Raw genomic sequence first — 18,130 nt, 5'->3', positions numbered from 1 at the left:
AAATAAATCTAACATCTTTTATTAACCTATTAAAAATAAATCCGAATTTCAAAAATAAAATCTAACATCACATATTCAAAACAAATATAATTACTACACATCTAACAAATCTAATATAAACTAAATAAATCTAACAAATCTAACATAAAATAAATCTTATAAATCTAATTACTTAACAAATTTAATAAATCTAACATTCAATAAATATAACAAATCTAATTACTTCACATATTCAACAAAATAAATCTAACATCTTTTATTAACCTATTAAAAATAAATCCGAATTTCAAAAATAAAATCTAACCTATTCAAAACAAATCAAATTACTTCATATATTCAAAAAAATAAATGTAACATCTTTATTTAACCTATTAAAAATAAATTCGAATTTCAAAATATAAAATATAACCTATTCAAAACAAGTGTAATTACTTCACATATTCAAAAAAACAAATCTAACATCTTTATTTAACCTATTAAAAATAAATCCGAATTTCAAAAATAAAATCTAACCTATTCAAAACAAATCTAATTACTTCACATATTCAACAAAATAAATCTAACATCTTTTATTAACCTATTAAAAATAAATCCGAATTTCAAAAATAAAATCTAACATCACATATTCAAAACAAATATAATTACTACACATCTAACAAATCTAATATAAACTAAATAAATCTAACAAATCTAACAAATCTAACATAAAATAAATCTTATAAATCTAATTACTTAACAAATTTAATAAATCTAACATTCAATAAATATAACAAATCTAATTACTTAACATTCAATAAATCTAACATAAACTAAATCTAACATTCAATTTAAATTCTAAATTTTTTCTACAAAAATAAATCTAACATTCAATATTTCAATCTAACAAAATTTAATCTAGCAAAATTTAATCTAACAAAATGTAATCTAACAAAAGTTAATGTTGCCTTTTTAATTTCGTGGGAAAATCTTCGAGAATACCTTCGTAATTCCCTTTCCGTTTGCGTGTTTGTGTTTGCGTATTTGTTAAATTAACAACTATTTTTTTTAACAATAAAATTAAAATTGGAGAATAATAAAAATATTGAGATTGAGATTGAGAGAATGAGAGATGAAAATATTGAGAGAGATGTGAAAATTTGTAAGGAATGAGTGTATATTTATAGAATTTTGTTTGGAGGGATTAAAATTTGAATTTTTTTTTTAAAAAAAAAAAAAAAAACTGAAAAAAAAAAATGGGTAGGGGTCCGGGTAGAAAGTGGGGATGTGGGGCATGGGAGGAATGGGGGGAGAATTTGAGTTCAAATTTCGAAATTTAGACCCAAAAAAAAAAAAAAAAAAAAAAAAATTCTGCCACGGGCTCACGGGCACGGGCACGGGCACGGGCGCACGGTCTCACGGGCACGGGCGTCACGGGTACGGGTTACGGGTACGGGGGTCCGGGTTCTCACGGGCATTTTTCGAAAAAACCGGGTCCGGCCCGTTTAATACCCGTGCCCGTGTGCCCGTGTACCCGTGCATACCCGTGGCACGGGCACGGTCCGGTCCGGGCACGGGCACGGTCCGGTCCGGGCACGGGCACGGTCCGGTCCGGGCACGGGCACGGGCGGACCGGTCCGGGTTGGGTCCCCGGGGGTATTTACCAAACTCTATATAAGGGTATGGGTACGGGTAAGGGTAGACGGGTACCCGGGTAGGGTAAAGTCGGGTACGGGTAAGGTCGGGTACGGGTATGGTCGGATAGGGTATAGTCGGGTATGGGTCCAAAAAACCCCGTCCGGTTCGGTTTTTGCCCCTACCTGCGTACCTGACCCATACCCGGGCTTGGACACGGGTACCCCGGGCAGCGGGCACGGGCGGGCAGGGTAGGGTATACCCGACCCGGATATTATTAATACACTACCCATATATGACATGTTGTTTGCAATATGAATTGCATTTTATGATGAAAATTCCTGTATATACACAACAATAATAACATCAATATTTATTTCCATGAGTCTTTGGTTTTAAATTTGATATTTTAGTTGATGGTCTTTTATTCTTTGATCAATATTCCTATTTCTTTTGTAAGTTAACCAAATTTTTTTGTAAACTAACGAATTGTGTTTATGGTGCAAAATAGCATAGTCCGTAATGTGAATCTCTCTTTCCTATATGCATCGAAAACCTCCACTTCGTCAACCTACAACTTCTTTAGGTCTTCGATCAATGAAGGTAAATATTTATGTCATTTTCGGATTGCTTGAGTTCTGAAATTAGTAAAGTTATCATAATATACTTGCGTTTCATGATTAACCACGGAGAAAGATTTTAAATATACAACAAACTCAGCCATGTGCTATGCTTAATACTCCTGAAAAAATTCCTTGACTAGAGACCCACATCTAGTGATAGTTCAGCTCATACGATCTAAACCAGGTCTTTGTAAATCTTCCATTGATGACATCAGCCTGTTGGCCTTTCCCCATCAAACATATGGCTGTTTATGAACGGACTTGAACCTATAATAAATCACTCTAATAAATCCGATCGGTACAATTTATAAATCCAATATGCAGCCCTAAACAGCAAACACCTCCAGTTTCCTCTTGAAAACGACACGTGTAAATCATACCTTTTCCGCGCCAATTTTCGCTGGCTGTTCGGCTCTTCACTTGAACGTTACTGAGAAGTCTTGTTACTATGTTTGCATCGTATCCTGAGCTTCCTTTCTCCTCCTTTCTTCTTCAATTCTCATGCTTTCTTGCTTCCCCGAGGCACTTTCTCTCTCTTTCAATCATGTATTGTACTCCTCAAATTTGATGCTCGCAACTCGTAAGAGGTACTCCAGCTTTTAATTTTGTGTTTGCAAGTAGGTCATTCTGCACCTGCAAACAGTCTGATCTGAAGCTCCTTGCTTTTTTTTTTTTTTTTTCTAGCTTATTTTTTTCTGGCTGTTGTTGCCTTTTTTTACTGTTTAATTAAGCAGCTGAGGCTTATTCACACTTAGTGAGGCCTCGTGACAATATGTTTTCATTTTATAGCTCCTAATTTGAAGCTTCTGCCTTACTGTTACTTTTCTGTTAATTTTAGTTGAGGCTGTGAATAGAGATGGCTGAGCGGTCCAGGAATTCTCCAAGTTCCTCTCGAATAAAGGTTTAGCTTCTCTTTTTTCTAGTTTAATTTAAGTATATATTATTTTTAAAATGTGGAAATTTAATGTGAATTTGTCTTAACATTAGCAGAAATTGAAATTTTCACCAAAAGCCCCTGTTTCTAAAGGAAAAAAACCTACTGCAAGAAGTTCCCTTCAGTTAGTTCCCTTCTCTTGTCAATTTATTTAATTCTAGGATTTTCTGGGCTTTTCTGCAAGGAGGGTTCCAATGCCTCATTATACCTCATATTTTTATATCTTCGTTTTCAAAGTTTAAATTGTCGATCCAAACCGTTCAACATGATATCCATACTAAAATATGATTAGGGATGAAATTTTATAATATTTGGAAATTTTTTACTATTTTTTAAGATGGGGAGAAAATCATTTTTTTTAACGGTCCATAAACAGTGATTTTGTACCTATCTTAAAAAATAGTAAAAAAAATTCAAAAAGTATAAAATTTCATCTCCATGCATATTTTAGTATAAATATTATGTTTCCATGCATATTTTAGTATAAATATTATGTTGAGCAGTTCGGATCAACAGTTTGGACTTTGAAAACGAAGATATAAAATATGAAGTATGATGAGATATGAAAAGTATGAGGTATTGGACCCCTCCTCCTTTTCTACTTATTCCTTTAACCAAATACATGATTTAACATTACAGGCAAGAAACTGAAGAAAAATTTGTTATTGACAAAGATATCATGACAAGAATGGGGGTAAATTAACTATTTCTTGTATTCTTTAACCTTTTTCACATTTTTTTAATATATATTCTTAGTTCTTATTCACTTTTCTAATATATTCAGACTCGTCGACGTCAGGCGGTGAGAAAATGTGCTGCTGGTATGAAGGGTAAGATTTGTTCTCCTTTTCTTATAATTTTTTGATGAATTATTCATAAAAACACTTCATCAATTATGTAGTGCACTGTGCACATACATGATTGCAAAAGGTTCCACATATCAAGTAAACAGTATGATCACTTGTGAAAGTTGATTTTCTCAAACCCCCTAAGCATTTCAAAGATAGATGTGAAAAAATAATTCAGTATCAATTTTATGAACCTAATGATATTTTCTCTTTTTCGCTTAAGAAGATGATAGCGCTGATCAAAAACCCCAATCATCATCGCGAGAACACTCCCAATCTGAGGTAATTAGTTATTGCCTCCTTGACCCTGTGCAGTCCTAATACAATATCAATATGTGCTCTAGAAGTCAGGGGCGGATCCAGGATTTTCGTCGGAGGGCAAAAAAATATCGAATCGGATTTAAACCCATTAACTAATTGGGTACTCGATAAAAAAACAATCATTTGACTTATATTTTCTAATGTTCTGACTTGTAATTTGTGATGCTTTAACTTATAATTCTAATTACCGAATTACAAACCCATCAAGAAATTTATTTTGATTTTAACACTAAATTTAATCCGAATTACAAATCAAACATCTAGAGGGGGGCAAAAAAAATTTCAGGAAACAAAGTCGATCAATACTGATAGATCACCACTAAAACTCAAAATCCTGCTAGAAGTTCTTTTTTTTTTCTATACTTTCAATGACAGTATGACACACAAAAGTAGTCATGTGAAGTTTCTTATGTTGACATCTATTGCAGGCGAAGAAGGAAAAGAATTACGGACCTTGTATTGTGCTTCCTCTGAGACCTGACAACACAAATTCAGGTCTGAAGTTATGACTTTTAAATTTTAGTTTTTGAACAGCTCCAAATCTCTGTTTGACTTGACTAGATTTGATTTGATTTGATTTGATCTGAGGAACTCCATGCCTCTGTTTTATTAATTTTCTGTTTTAATTTTATAGAAGAGCTTAACAAAATTGAGTTTGGTCAAACTTCACTCACTTCATCTGAAATGGAGGCGTCCATTAACCCAGCTAAAGACCTTGGTTTGGAGGTTTGTCTAGAACTAGATTCATCTTTAATTAGTGTGTATCTGGTCTGGCTGGTAGGATACTACGACATGGTACATAAAACTATGAATCTGCATCCACCAGAGATAACTCAACTTTTGAGTTGATATGCGTAAAAATCTGAACCATTCAACACGAATCTTAAAGCATCTAAATAGGTCCTGTATGAAATCTGACCCGTAAATCTATCAACTCAAAAGTTGAGTTATCTCAGAGGATACACTCCCTAAAACTATATGGTTAATTTCGTTCTTCTTCAACCAGAACACAAGTAAACAAGCTGCAGCTAAAGTAGTCGAAAGAACCGGAAACAAATGAAAAACAATTAGAATGTTTATTTTAAGAAAAGGGAACTAATAAAACCAGAACTACTCTTTTCTTATAACAGAAGACAAGTGAACAAGAACGAATGCTTCTTTTCAAATTTCCAAATCCGTTGCCATGTGAGATTCCAGCAGTAAATGCTGAAGGGACTGAGAATAAAGGAAAGACAAAGGCAAAGAAAACTGGCTGTAGTTTGCAGCAGTTACCAGCAGGATATGTCGGCAAAATGCTGGTTTACAAGAGTGGTAAAGTTAAAATGAAGCTAGGAGATGTGGTTTTTAATGTAAGTTGGCATTCCATAATCTCTCTAGTGTGAATTTTGTTACTATGTTTCTCAATGCTTTGTGATGCTGCTTTGCAATTAAGATCAATTAAGCTTCAATTGACCAACCTTTCCCTTGATTGCCCTTTGTTTTACAATAAGGTTAAACTTATGAGCATCTGTACCCAATTTGAATCCATTGTGCAACTAAGAACTGCAACCACAAAGTAAAAATAAATAAATAAAAAGTTGGTTTAGGCTAAGTACTGACATACCAGCATCAAATTGGCAATGCCACTGGAAATAAATTGTAGTACACAGTACACCCAAGTAAGGTAATCCTGGGGATTCTTTGAGTTTATATATTTTAATCTACAGGAAAAAGATGTATCCATTGCAGGTAGATTCTGGTGTGAAATGCACCTTTCATGAGCAAGCTGTGGCTGTAAATACAAAAAAGGGGCACTTCTGTCAAATTGGAAATGTAGAACAGCATGTAGTGGTGACCCCAGATGTTGATGCCCTGTTAGAAGGTAGTAAAAAATAGGAGACGAGTTTAAATATTCTGTAAATATTTTGCATATAGTAATTACACAAGCATATATGAATTTGATTTTTAGTTGTAACTCTAGAATTTTATTGTCTTACCTAGGAAGCTACGTAGTTGTTCTATCTGTTAAAATCTAGCTTAGAGTTTAATATTTTGCTAATAGAATGACCTTGGATTTGATATTTTGTTGTAACTCTAGTTTTTTATTATCTTATCTAGGAAACTACTTGTGCTATTTGTTAAAATCTAGCTTAGAGTTTATTAGTTCGTTGTCATATTTACTGATGGAATTTGATACGGCTTGTGCTCTTGTAATTCTCTGTGTTCTCCATCACCAAACATGTCATTTTCATTTTTCCCATTTTTATTTTATAATTCACTGTTTATTTTAATGAGGTCTAATTCAGCTTGCTCGAGATATACTCTATTGTTCATTAAGTACCCTCCATTCGGATTTTGAATATGTCACCTTCCACAAGGATAAGCTACTAGATTAAAAGTTGATTTTTGAAGTTTTTTGTAATATAATTATAATTTTCTTTTGTCTCAAAATCCTTTTGATTTAGAAAAAAAAATTATGAAAGGTCTACTACAGAGAGGCAAATATATATAAGATCAATTATATAAAAAATTTCTATGAAGAATGGATATCAATTTTATGATACTACGTCATTTTACTCTAAGATATATTAAAAATTATACATTAACACAAAACAACTTAAAAAAATGAAGATCAATTGACCATCATTTTCTCTTCTTCCCACCGCTCCTTTGACTACAGGTAGGAGATATTTTATTGATAAACAAATCTGATTGATTTGGAGGGAAAAATTCATCCTAATGGCCACAATATCCACAATTAGAATAATGTGCCGAATTTTTTTAGTTAGCATCCTAATAAGTCAAAATTAAGCAGCTACCATCTAACCTCTCAAATTTGAGTTTTTACTATCCACACATACCCAGTTCGCATACTAAATTTTTTAGTGTGGGGACTGGGCATGCGTACTAAATTTGATTTTTTTTTTTTTTTTTGTGTGTGATGTACACCCTCAGTATGTGCACTGATTTTTTTTTTTTAAATCGTTGTAATACTTAGACACATCAAACACATATTTTAAATGTGAGAGAGAACCATGATACAAGAATCCGATAACCGGACATGAAAATATCAATAATATAATATAGTTAAAAACTTAGAGATTAAACACTCTGTATGAAATATTAATTTAATATTATGAACAGAAAAAATTATGAATATTATGAAACAGAAAAATTAGACTCCGATTCTAATCCATGCCCAAAGACATCACACATATAAATATTTCAGATTCAAAATTATAAACCAGAAAAATTAGACGCCAGTCAGAATCCATGCCCGAATAAAATTCGTTTTAGATATCGATTGCAGATAGAAAGCACTTTTTGACGAGCATAGTCACAAGATTCGCGAATTAAATCCGAATAATTTTTTTTTTGTGATACTGAACGCTAAATTATTCGATTGACCCTTTGACCGAATTAAACTCAAATGATTCGCGAATTTTTCCCATAATATATTTTTATGTTTTTTGTTTTTTGCTCTCTTTCACGACTGAGATCTCTGATCCAGATAATTCCAAATTATTTCGAAATTATATCCAAATTATTTTCAAATCACAAATTTTTGACTTCGCCGAACTGAATCCAAATAATTTATTTGTCACTACGTTGAGGAGGAGTCTTTGAACTTGTAAATCTAGCCCAACCCATTGAAATTCTTTATTTGAAGTTTGGTGAACCTATAAATCTAGCCCAACCCATCAAATTTTTATTCCATGTTTGGTTCTGTCGTACTAATGTAAACTGCAAAAAGGATGATTGGTAAACATTTGAATCTTGGTGCAAGTTATCTCATATTGCGTGTAGCATGATCAAGTTCATATGGATCCAATTAATATTTCGACCATTAACCTTTTATAATTGCAAACATTTTCTTTGATCAGAGCTATTCAATCTGCATCAAGATGTATATATCTTAAAGCTCCCTGTGAAAATTTTAATGTTGATCCAACGACTCTGATTGAATCGAATTTGATCTGGTGTCCATCAAACTGCTCCTATTCATTTTAGATGCATATTCTCTGTAGTACTCTGTTATTGTGGACCCACAACTTTATGGCTTTAGATTAATTTGGAAAAGATGTCAGTACTATTTGTGCTCTGAGATTTGTACAAAGTTATAAGAACAGTTCGGATCATCTACAGAAAAGTAAGAGTGACTATGTAATAATACAGGGGATACAAATTCATTCATTTCTTTGGTGGTATTGATCACCAAACACCAATCACGGAAAGATTTACTTCTTTTGTTTTTTCCCAGATAAAGGGCATGAATTGAGGGGCAATTAAGAGGTTTAGGTCCCTTCTTTGGTCTCCCCAAATTTGTTTCAGTGTTATCAGAACCGGACCGGACCGCTGGTTAAACCGAAAAAAACCGGAACCAGTCACTTGTCCGGTTCGGTCCTTCTATAAGACCGCCTAAGTAGTTATAAACCCGGGTCGGGTATACCCGACCATACCCGCCCGTACCCGCCGCCCGGGGTACCCGTGCCCGAGCCCGGGTATGGGTCGGGTACTCGGGTACTCGGGTACGCGGGTACGGGAAAAAACCGGACCGGACCCGTTATTTTGGACCAATACCCGACCATACTCTACCCGAGTTTACCCGTACCCGACTAAACCCGTACCCGACTACCTGTACCCGACTACCCGTATCCGTATACCCGACCACTGTTCATCCCATTTCAAAATTCAAAAAATCTGATTTTTTTTCCCCCAAACCGGCAAAAAAAACCAGCAAAAAAAAAAAAACAGAAAAAAACAAAACAAAAAACAAAACAAAAACAAAAAAAAACAAAAAAAAACCAACAAAAAAACCAAAAAAAAACCAAAAAAAAAAAAACCCGTACCCGTACCCGCCTTACCCGTCAAGGGTACACAGGTAAGGGTATAGGACGGGTAGGGTATGGTTTTTGAAAATTATACCCGCCATACCCTTGTACCCGAGTATACCCGTACCCGAGACGTACCCGTATCCGTCCCGGGTATACCCAGGGTACCCGTACCCGTCCGAGTATAAATACACTAGCTACAACCCATTTAATCGCTGGGTTTTTGTTAAACCGTCGAACAAAACCAAAGGAAAAAAGCCGGTTCAAAACTGATTCTAAATCTCGGAGACATGCGTATTTCTCTATGATCCTCCAATTTTCTTGCCTTTTCTCAAATCACTAAGATGAAAAGCACTGAGAATTTGAATTTCCTTCTTCCTTCCTACGACAACCAGTAATATTTTTTTATCTATTTTTGTGTTTTTCACAGTGACACAATATTATTCTCGAGGATTAGCTTAGAAGATGAAACGAAATCACAAAATAAGTTGCTATACTGTATTCTCATTTAATTAATTGATTCGAATTTCTAAATTGCATGAAAGGTTTGAACTTTTTAATAAATTTTTATTGTATGGATGCATGCACTTGAAGTGTTTGATGAAATGCTCAAATGGAAATAGAAATTTTGGTGAGAGCAGTGTGGTTGCCAATGATTGCCAATAACTGATAACACAGAGAATTAGTTTGGTAATCCTTGAATAATTCATAGGGAGATTATTTTTGTTCGGTATCAGTAATAAGTTCTAACCAAATCAAACATAATAAATCCAAATTAGCATTGATTAGATCCAACATCAATGCTTAACTGGTCCAGTGTACAATTATCTACGGTAGCCGCTGATCCGTAATACACGTTTTTTTTTTTTTTTGTGAAGAAAAAATGGAGGTCAGGGACTCCAATTTTATATTGGCAAATTTTCATTAATGAAGACAGGCTTTGTCATCCGGTTTCAAAGTTTCAGAATATTAGATGTTACATATGAAAATCAGTAAATAATAATGAAATCGAAATATTGCATATTACATATGAAATCAATAAATAATGACAGTAGAGTGCTGCACTATCGCAGACTTATAACTTCCTAGTAATTGTGAATTCTACGTGATCTGAAACCGACTGATAATCTCACTGGTAATTTTCATTTGCATCAAGAAATCAAGATCAGACTTTCCATCTAGGCCTTGTGCGTCATGTGCTGATATGTGTATAAGTTTCATCTTTGCCCATGTGTCAATGAATATATAATTGGTATCTTTTGCATTTTTTTTTATTGTCACAGTGATAATTACAAGTGAAGATACAGGTAAAAAGAATTAATATATAAAATATTTAGATTAAATGCATAGAAATAGAAAAGAATATATCATACATAGAAAACCAGCAGTTGAACTGGTTAACCCTCCGGTCCAACCGGTGAACCATTGACCCGAAGCTTTATCGATTCGACATCCGGTTCGGTTCTGATAACATTGATTTGTTTAGTTACCTCTCCATAAAATCAAAATTAATTGATCACCACTTTGATGGTCATATTTCATTTTCTACCATTCATGCGGACTCAGTCCGCATACCAAATTGGATTGGTGCGCCGACTGAGAATGCGCACCGATTTGGTGTGTAGACTGGATTGGCGCATGTAATTTGTACTTATAGCAGTGATCAATTTGATGCACCAATTCAGTCTGCGCGCCAGCCCAATTTGATCAATTTGATTTAATGGGAGGTAACTAAAAAATTTCGGTTTGTTCTCAATATGGTCCATACATTTTTGTTTTTAAATAATGAATACACACATGATACATCAGAATCAGATACGGTTGAGCATCTTCCAGCTAATATAAGCCAATTAATAAACATAAAAAAATATTCCATCCCAAAATTATACGATATTGAATCTTTCCGTGTTGTCCACATGCAATGCAATGTCAGTATTTTGTCATCTCGCCATAAATAATGAGTCAAACACACATGTTATTCAATTCAATTAATTCATCACCTCTTCAGATCTGCCCTTTGGATCAAAACTTGATATCGCATTTTTTTTTTTTTTTTTGTTACAAAAGATAAAAAAGAAAGAAAGAAAGATTGCTATCCCGATCTACTTTGGTTATATAATTTGTTGGTGGGAAGCCACCACGCTTATACCATGATCCCTCTAATATATACAATTCATGGCGTATAGTTATAGATTTTTTTTTCTCGCAAGAAAAATGCATGTGTAAAAAAATTATAAAGGAAATCAATTAGCTGCTGCCCTCTTTGCGTAAATAATCGGAAGAGTCAGTGGTAACATGAAACATGCTTCTTTATGATTTGAGATTTGTGATATAATTTTGTTGTTATTATGGATGTTGATTGTTTTTTTTTTTCTTTTTATATATAATTATTAGATCTATAGGCCGGCCTATATCGATATAAAGGTGTTTTTTTTATTAGCGACGGTAATATCTGTAACGGTATACCGATAGTATCTTTTGTGGATACTGTCTCATTCTTGTAGTGAGTTTATCTGATAAAACTAGCACGGAAAATCTCTGTTATTAGCTTAGTATTCATAGGGAAAACAATATTAATTTATTTGATAAGGATACAGATGAGAATTATATCACAGAGGATGATTGCAAAATACAAATTTATATATTATAATATTTTAATCATTCATTTAATTATTCGATTTGTATGATGGTTAGATGTTGGTTATATGATATCGGTTTTTTTAGAAATTTAAAAAATATATAATTCTTCAGAAAAGAGAATGATTTATATGATTGCTTAAAAATTACGGAGTCTGTACATTTGGTGTGGTTCTATTTATTTTTGACAAAAAAATAATCAATCTCGTTTCCTAAGATTCTATTTTTTTTATTTCTAAAAATAAAATATATGACATACACTTAACATTTAACTTACAAAAAAATTGGATCTATGAGCACTAATTAGCCCGCTAATTAATTATATTAAGCAAATGAAAGCCAATTCAAGCTAATGGTATCTGACAACGACAGTACTGTCGACTGTTAGGCAATCGGAAGGAAGATAAGTTATAAAATACGCTAATTAATTAAAGCAGATTTGCGACTGCCGACTATATATCTTTTCGGAAAATGACAATAAAAAAATCCCGCGAATTTGAATTTTCTTCTCTTTTTTTTCTTGACTGAACTGCTGATTATTACTTCTCATAAACTCTAAATGGGTTTGAATTTTAAGGAATTGGATTTTCGACGAAATCTCATCCAAAGTCAGATTTTACCGTTTGATTTGCTTTAAAATTCATGCTAACATATTTAAAACTTAATAATTTTGAATGGCTCTATAAACCTAAACTGTCTTTGTAAATTTTAACAAAGATCGGATAGTTAACAAGTGACTTAGGATGAAATTTTGTTCAAAGTCTCTTGAACAAAAACTCTAACCAAAATTTTAAACATGCATCGCTCCCACGCATACATTAAATTTATCAAGTTTAAGTAATTAATAATGAAAATGACTACTGAAAAGGTGCTAAAAAGTAAAACTTTGGTATTTTTCCTTTCCAAAGGGTCTTGGATACCTTTATCTCACAGTGCTTAGCTACCCAAAACTTTTTAAAATTTTGCAAAACAAAAACAAATAAAGAACATATGAACCTCTAAAGAACTTGCAAGAATCTCAATTCCATGTATAGAACCACAGAGTATAAAGTATAAACATCCACAAAACTACATCAATACAAAGCAACCATGTATTTATAATTACAGTTTATCCTTCAATCATCCAATTCTTCAAAACCCACTGGCACACGAAAATATGCGCAAGCTCCCGAAACCCGACCTCTTCGTGAGGTGTCTCGGCATGTCATACGACTCGTACCTGTCAGACGAGTAATTACGCTCTCTCGAGGCGGAATAATCATCCATCGAGCTGTGCCTCCGATGGCACCGTTGATCGTTATCTCCGTTAAAACTCCCGAATTTACGTGGCGGTGACCGAAGGCTAATTTTTTCGCCGTTGTGGAAATCTGACATGTCAAACCCCCGCATGGCACCGGTCGAAAGAGACCGGTAGCACATGCGGGTGCGTTTGCGCTTTATAGCCTTGAAGATGAATGGAATTAGACCTTCCATTAATGCCGTGTAGTGTTGGTGCTTCTTACCTTACTTCTTAGGTTTCGTTTTGAGTTGCTTTTTCTTTCTTTGTTAGAGAGAGATTAGGTGGTGATTGGATAGTTTTATAAGGAGGTGTAGTGGGAGAGGTAAAGAAAGGTCAATTTGACTGAGCTGGCGCAAATTATATTGTGATCTTGCCAACTTGTTTCTGAGTGGTTTATTGTCATTTTTTGACATTATTTACGATTTTTTTTATAAACCATAATTAAAAAAAATATATATGAAACAACATGATTACTTTTTTTAAAATATATATATATATATAAGAACATAAATGTCATTTCAGTCTGAATTTGTTTTTATTGGAACCGACATGGCAATTTGGTCCGAGATATTTTATAATTTTTCAACGTATTTTTTTTTCTCGAAATCTGTGAAAATGACTCAGACCGAATTGCCATTTCGGTTCCAAAAAAAAAATGGGACCGAAATGGCATCTCGATTCTTATGATTTTTGTAAAAAATAAAGCAATCAAGTTGGTTTGGTAAAATCTATTTTTTTATTTGTGGTTTCTAAAAAAATTCATTATTTATGGTACTGCAAGTGCACTCCCTTTGTGAATCAAATTACTTAAATTTTAGACAAATTATAAATATAATTAAAGAGAGTTCAATTTTTAAATTTAGAAAGTCATGTTACATTATTCGTTGCTCATGTTTTTATTTGTCCATTTCTGTTTTTCTATGCTCGATCAAATATTCTAATTAGTCATCTGATACTGATATTTTTTTTATCTTTTATTATTTAATAAAAAGTATTTAATAGGTTTACAAATATAAAGAAATTCAAAGTAATATAAATTTAATATGTAATTTTTCATATCGTTTTTTTATTATACTTGCTTTAATTTAGTACTACAAAAAAAAATGCTTGTGTCAAAAGTTGCTAAATACAAGGTACTTTAAAATATATTTTTTTCCTTATATATTTATCAAAAACTAATTCTAATTAATTTTATAAGTTGTATTATGGAGTAATCACATTTATTGATAGTGGATTTATTTTAGTACATAATAAATGAGATGGACAAAGAAAATTATATGTACAAAAAAAAAATCACTCGTTGAACTACTAATTAATGATATATTAATTTAAAGGTTGCGGATTCATTAGCATTTAACAACGAACAAATTTGAGAATTGAAATAACTGTAAAAATAATTTGAATTTTGAAAATCGAATTATTAGAAGTAACTGATCATCATGCACATCAATTACATCAAAATTGATTAAGTGATATGGAAGTTTTACCTTTTATGAAATTGATTTGAAATTTACAATTAATGGTCCATATTTAATAGTATCTAATAGAACACCAAATGGTATTCAAATTATATGATAATTAACGTACAATCAACAACGCAAACAACATGTGCAAAAAAAAAAAAAAATTCTATTTTTTTTTAATTTGATTTGAGATGTCGAGCTCGTCAAATTAATAAGTCGTTGTGAATAAATCCTCATTCTACTTTTAATTGTACTAAATATATTATAGATAAAGGTCATCAAATTATGAATAATATGTGCTCCATTGCTTTCATGCTCCAATTATATTCCACATTATTATTTTCAATTTTAAAGTCCAGATAAATAATATGAAATATTCACATTAAAAACGTGATTGGAGACCAATTTTATATTTTTTTTAAAAAAGTTTATTATTTTTTAAGATAAGTACAAAGTTATTGTTTTTCAGAAAATTTTGGACCATCTAAAAACAATGATTTTGTACATATCTTAAAAATTGTAAAAAAAAAAAAACGAAAAAAAAAAAATTGGTCTCCAAACACATTTTAATGTGGATATCACGTTGAGCTGTTCGAATTGTTTGTTTGAACTTTGAAATCGAAGATAATAATATCGGATATAATTAAAGTATGAAAATAATGAAGCATTTGAGCCCTTCTCATAATATATATACATCATTTAAAATTTCGTTGTAATTAATAAACCATTGATATTGATGTAGAATGTCATATTAAATAAGAATATCATTATTGATAATAAAAGTTACAGTGACTAATTTCATGGATATGATGCCATGATTTTTATTACACAAACACAAACAGCTTTAAATTAAATTAGAAACTAGTAATTCCTGTTGCTTTTGAACTGTCCGATTAACTTTGATCAAATCTGCGCCGTCTGTTTTCATCTGGGCGGTTGTCAATCTAATGTTTCACAAACTTTTTTACTTGTCTATATATCCGGTATTTATTAAAGAAGAATACTAAAAAATAATTAGTTTTAAATATTTAATAACACTATATGTTGTCAGAATTTTTTTAACATGATGCATTCAACAATTCCGACTAATATAAAATAAAATAAAAATCTTTAGTGACCATCTATATGTAATCTTTCACGATCAAGTATATGAAAATTTCTATCTCGAGGAACAGTTCAAGAATATATATATAGAGTCCGGCTAAATTGCTGCTGGCAGCAGTTCTGCCCAAGTGCTGCCGGGGCTATATTTAGCCGTGTAATGTTCAAACAACAAATCCAAACCGTTAGATGTTTAATCTATATTATAATCTACTTGGAGACCAAATTTTACATTTTTTTGAATTTTTTTACTATTTATTAAGCTGGTTTGAAAACCGCTGTTTTCAATGCTGCAGAAATTTACTGAAAACAGCGGTTTTCAAACCAGCTTAATAAATAGTAAAACAATTCCAAAAAATATAAAATTTGGTCTTCAAGTAGATTATAATATAGATTAAACATCTAATGGTTTGAATTTGTTGTTTGGACATCACACGGCTAAATATAGCCCTGGCAGCACTTGGGCAAAACTGCTGCCAGCAGCAATTTAGCCGGACTCTATATATATATAATTGACTCTAGGGGGCGGTGCCATGATATAGGACAAGTTGTGTCATTGTCATTGATTAAGTTATTATTATTATTAAAACCATTTTATAGAAAAATTAGTCATGTCTGAACCCAAAAATGTCCATGTATAAATACAAAGTGCCTATCATTTTAAAAATATTATAAATAAATTAAGTTAAAACCTTTACTAAATGACAAAAAATAACATCTTTGAAACTTTTAATCCTAGTAATGTAAGATACAAATATTTTGTCAAGTATAATATTTTTTTTTTTAAAAACATATGAATGTATAGGTGAAGAAAAAAAGTGTGAATTATCTGTGAAGTTTAAAATTAATTTGGTGCCTATTTGAAATATAAAAGACATGCTTTAAGATTTGTGTCAGATTAAAACGGACGATTGAGATCTCATTTGACACGGTCAGGTATTGCACTGGGTCTAAATTCCATGCAAAGAGAGGCAATAATTGCTTTTCAAGTTTTTGAAAATAACTTCTCTTTCAAAAAACAAAATTTTTGAAATTACTTTCATAAATTTCTCTTTCACTAGGTGCGACTTTCGGATTCTATATATCTATACGTAACCAAATATTTTATTAATTTCTTTCTTCTTCAAAAAAATATTTTATTAATTTCTTGATGAAGTAAGATAAGCTTGCCAGGTGCCAACTACCAAAATTTATGCGAAAATACATCATATAATGATTGACAAGTCAGATATTTTATTAGTGAAAAGAGAATGTTCCATGCGAACCTTTTTTTAATATCCAATTTCCAAACAAAGGAAATATTATGGGGATGATGTCCTTTGAACAAGTAAACAGGAAAAAAAAAATTGAAAATTTAGTGGCAAGATTGAAGAATTATATGCAAAAGGAAATTAACATTTTCATTCATTGTTTCATGTATTTTGTTATTTTTTATTTCTTTATTCTTTTTTTTCTCTATTTTTTTTTATCCATATGTAAACCCACACTAGGGTTCCTTCTCAAAACCCTTTAAATAATTGTAATCAATTGCGGTTAATAAAATAAGAGATTGACTCCTATTTCTTATTCAAAAAAAAATTGAAAACTTTGATACAGAGAAAAGAAAATGTAAAATAGGGTTTCAAGTTTTGTATAATTTTTTTAATATATAATAATTGTTTTAGTTTATGAGAACTCATATTTAGTTTGATATAAAAAAAAAATTCAATTTTCTTTTCTCTGTAGATTTAAATTTTAAATATATATTTTTTATATATTAGATAATTGAGTGTCTTGACTTCTATTCTCTTCTAAAAAAATAATTATGATCTAGCTAATATATGTTGTTTTGGTTGAGGTGATGTCACTAACAGATTACCTATTTTAGTTTTTTTATGAGTAAATTACTAAATTATTAGATATTAATTAATGATGTTGCATAGAACCAGCAAGCAATGAGAGGTCAAAAGGAAAATTTTCTCTTAAAATAAACAAATCTTCTCGTAAACAATATGTACAATTGTTTTGGAAGAAAGTTTATGTTGGAAAACAAATCATGGTAGAATTCACAAATTCAAAATGAAAACATTAAATTGTGAGTTGTGTGGGAGGTCGCAAGTTCGAAACGAGTCCGTATCGTCTGCATTAATTCAAAAGAGCATTTTTTTGAGTTAACGCATTTCGGCCGTCTAATTTTAAAGGAGTCAATCCAACCACAGTCTATAATTAAAGGAAAACCTTTAATATTAGTGTGAATCTAGTCCTTACGGATCTTAAAGTAGATTAGACAATCCAGATGCATTAACTCAAAAGATTCTTTGAGTTAAAGCAGAGGATGGATACATCGTTCGAAACCTGATTGGGAGATTCTTGTGGATAGAAAGCATTCAATTGACAAAAAAGGAAATTATGTTCTTAATTATCTTTTGATTCGGATCTAAATCAGCTGCCAGGCGGGAACAGGAATGAGCTTGAATTCAGATCTAATTTGAATGACCGAAACACTGTGCATGTGAGAAAAAA

At 31.8% G+C, this 18,130-nt stretch overlaps 1 protein-coding gene across 4 annotated transcripts; it reads left to right on the top strand.

Moving 5' to 3' along the window:
• The first annotated feature begins 2,662 nt into the window (after positions 1-2,662).
• LOC144575683 (uncharacterized) lies at positions 2,663-6,530 on the top strand. 4 transcript variants are annotated; one of them, XM_078325917.1, is made up of 10 exons: positions 2,663-2,821; positions 3,073-3,135; positions 3,225-3,292; positions 3,808-3,862; positions 3,953-3,989; positions 4,243-4,298; positions 4,766-4,832; positions 4,972-5,063; positions 5,468-5,686; positions 6,066-6,530. In XM_078325917.1, exons 2-10 carry the CDS (start codon positions 3,091-3,093, stop codon positions 6,210-6,212), a joined length of 786 nt encoding a protein of 261 aa, XP_078182043.1. In that variant the 5' UTR covers positions 2,663-2,821; positions 3,073-3,090; the 3' UTR covers positions 6,213-6,530. The 4 variants fall into 4 exon arrangements, with proteins under 4 accessions (XP_078182043.1, XP_078182041.1, XP_078182040.1 ...); XM_078325915.1 differs by having other exon boundaries at positions 4,240-4,298; XM_078325914.1 differs by having other exon boundaries at positions 3,953-3,998.
• Positions 6,531-18,130: the final 11,600 nt, after the last annotated feature.

This window comes from Carex rostrata, chromosome 24 (genome assembly GCF_964058835.1).
Source record: "Carex rostrata chromosome 24, lpCarRost1.2, whole genome shotgun sequence".
In the NCBI taxonomy this organism is placed as follows: Eukaryota; Viridiplantae; Streptophyta; class Magnoliopsida; order Poales; family Cyperaceae; genus Carex; species Carex rostrata.
This window is presented reverse-complemented; position numbering and strand designations above follow the sequence as displayed.

What these genes read in the sequence shown, in the direction of transcription:
- LOC144575683 (XM_078325913.1), top strand. Translation starts at nt 3,091, where the DNA reads ATGGCTGAGCGGTCCAGGAATTCTCCAAGTTCCTCTCGAATAAAG. An exon ending in ATATCATGACAAGAATGGGG is followed by an intron (nt 3,863 to 3,952) that starts GTAAATTAACTA and finishes TAATATATTCAG; the next exon opens with ACTCGTCGACGTCAGGCGGT. An exon ending in ACCTGACAACACAAATTCAG is followed by an intron (nt 4,833 to 4,971) that starts GTCTGAAGTTAT and finishes TTAATTTTATAG; the next exon opens with AAGAGCTTAACAAAATTGAG.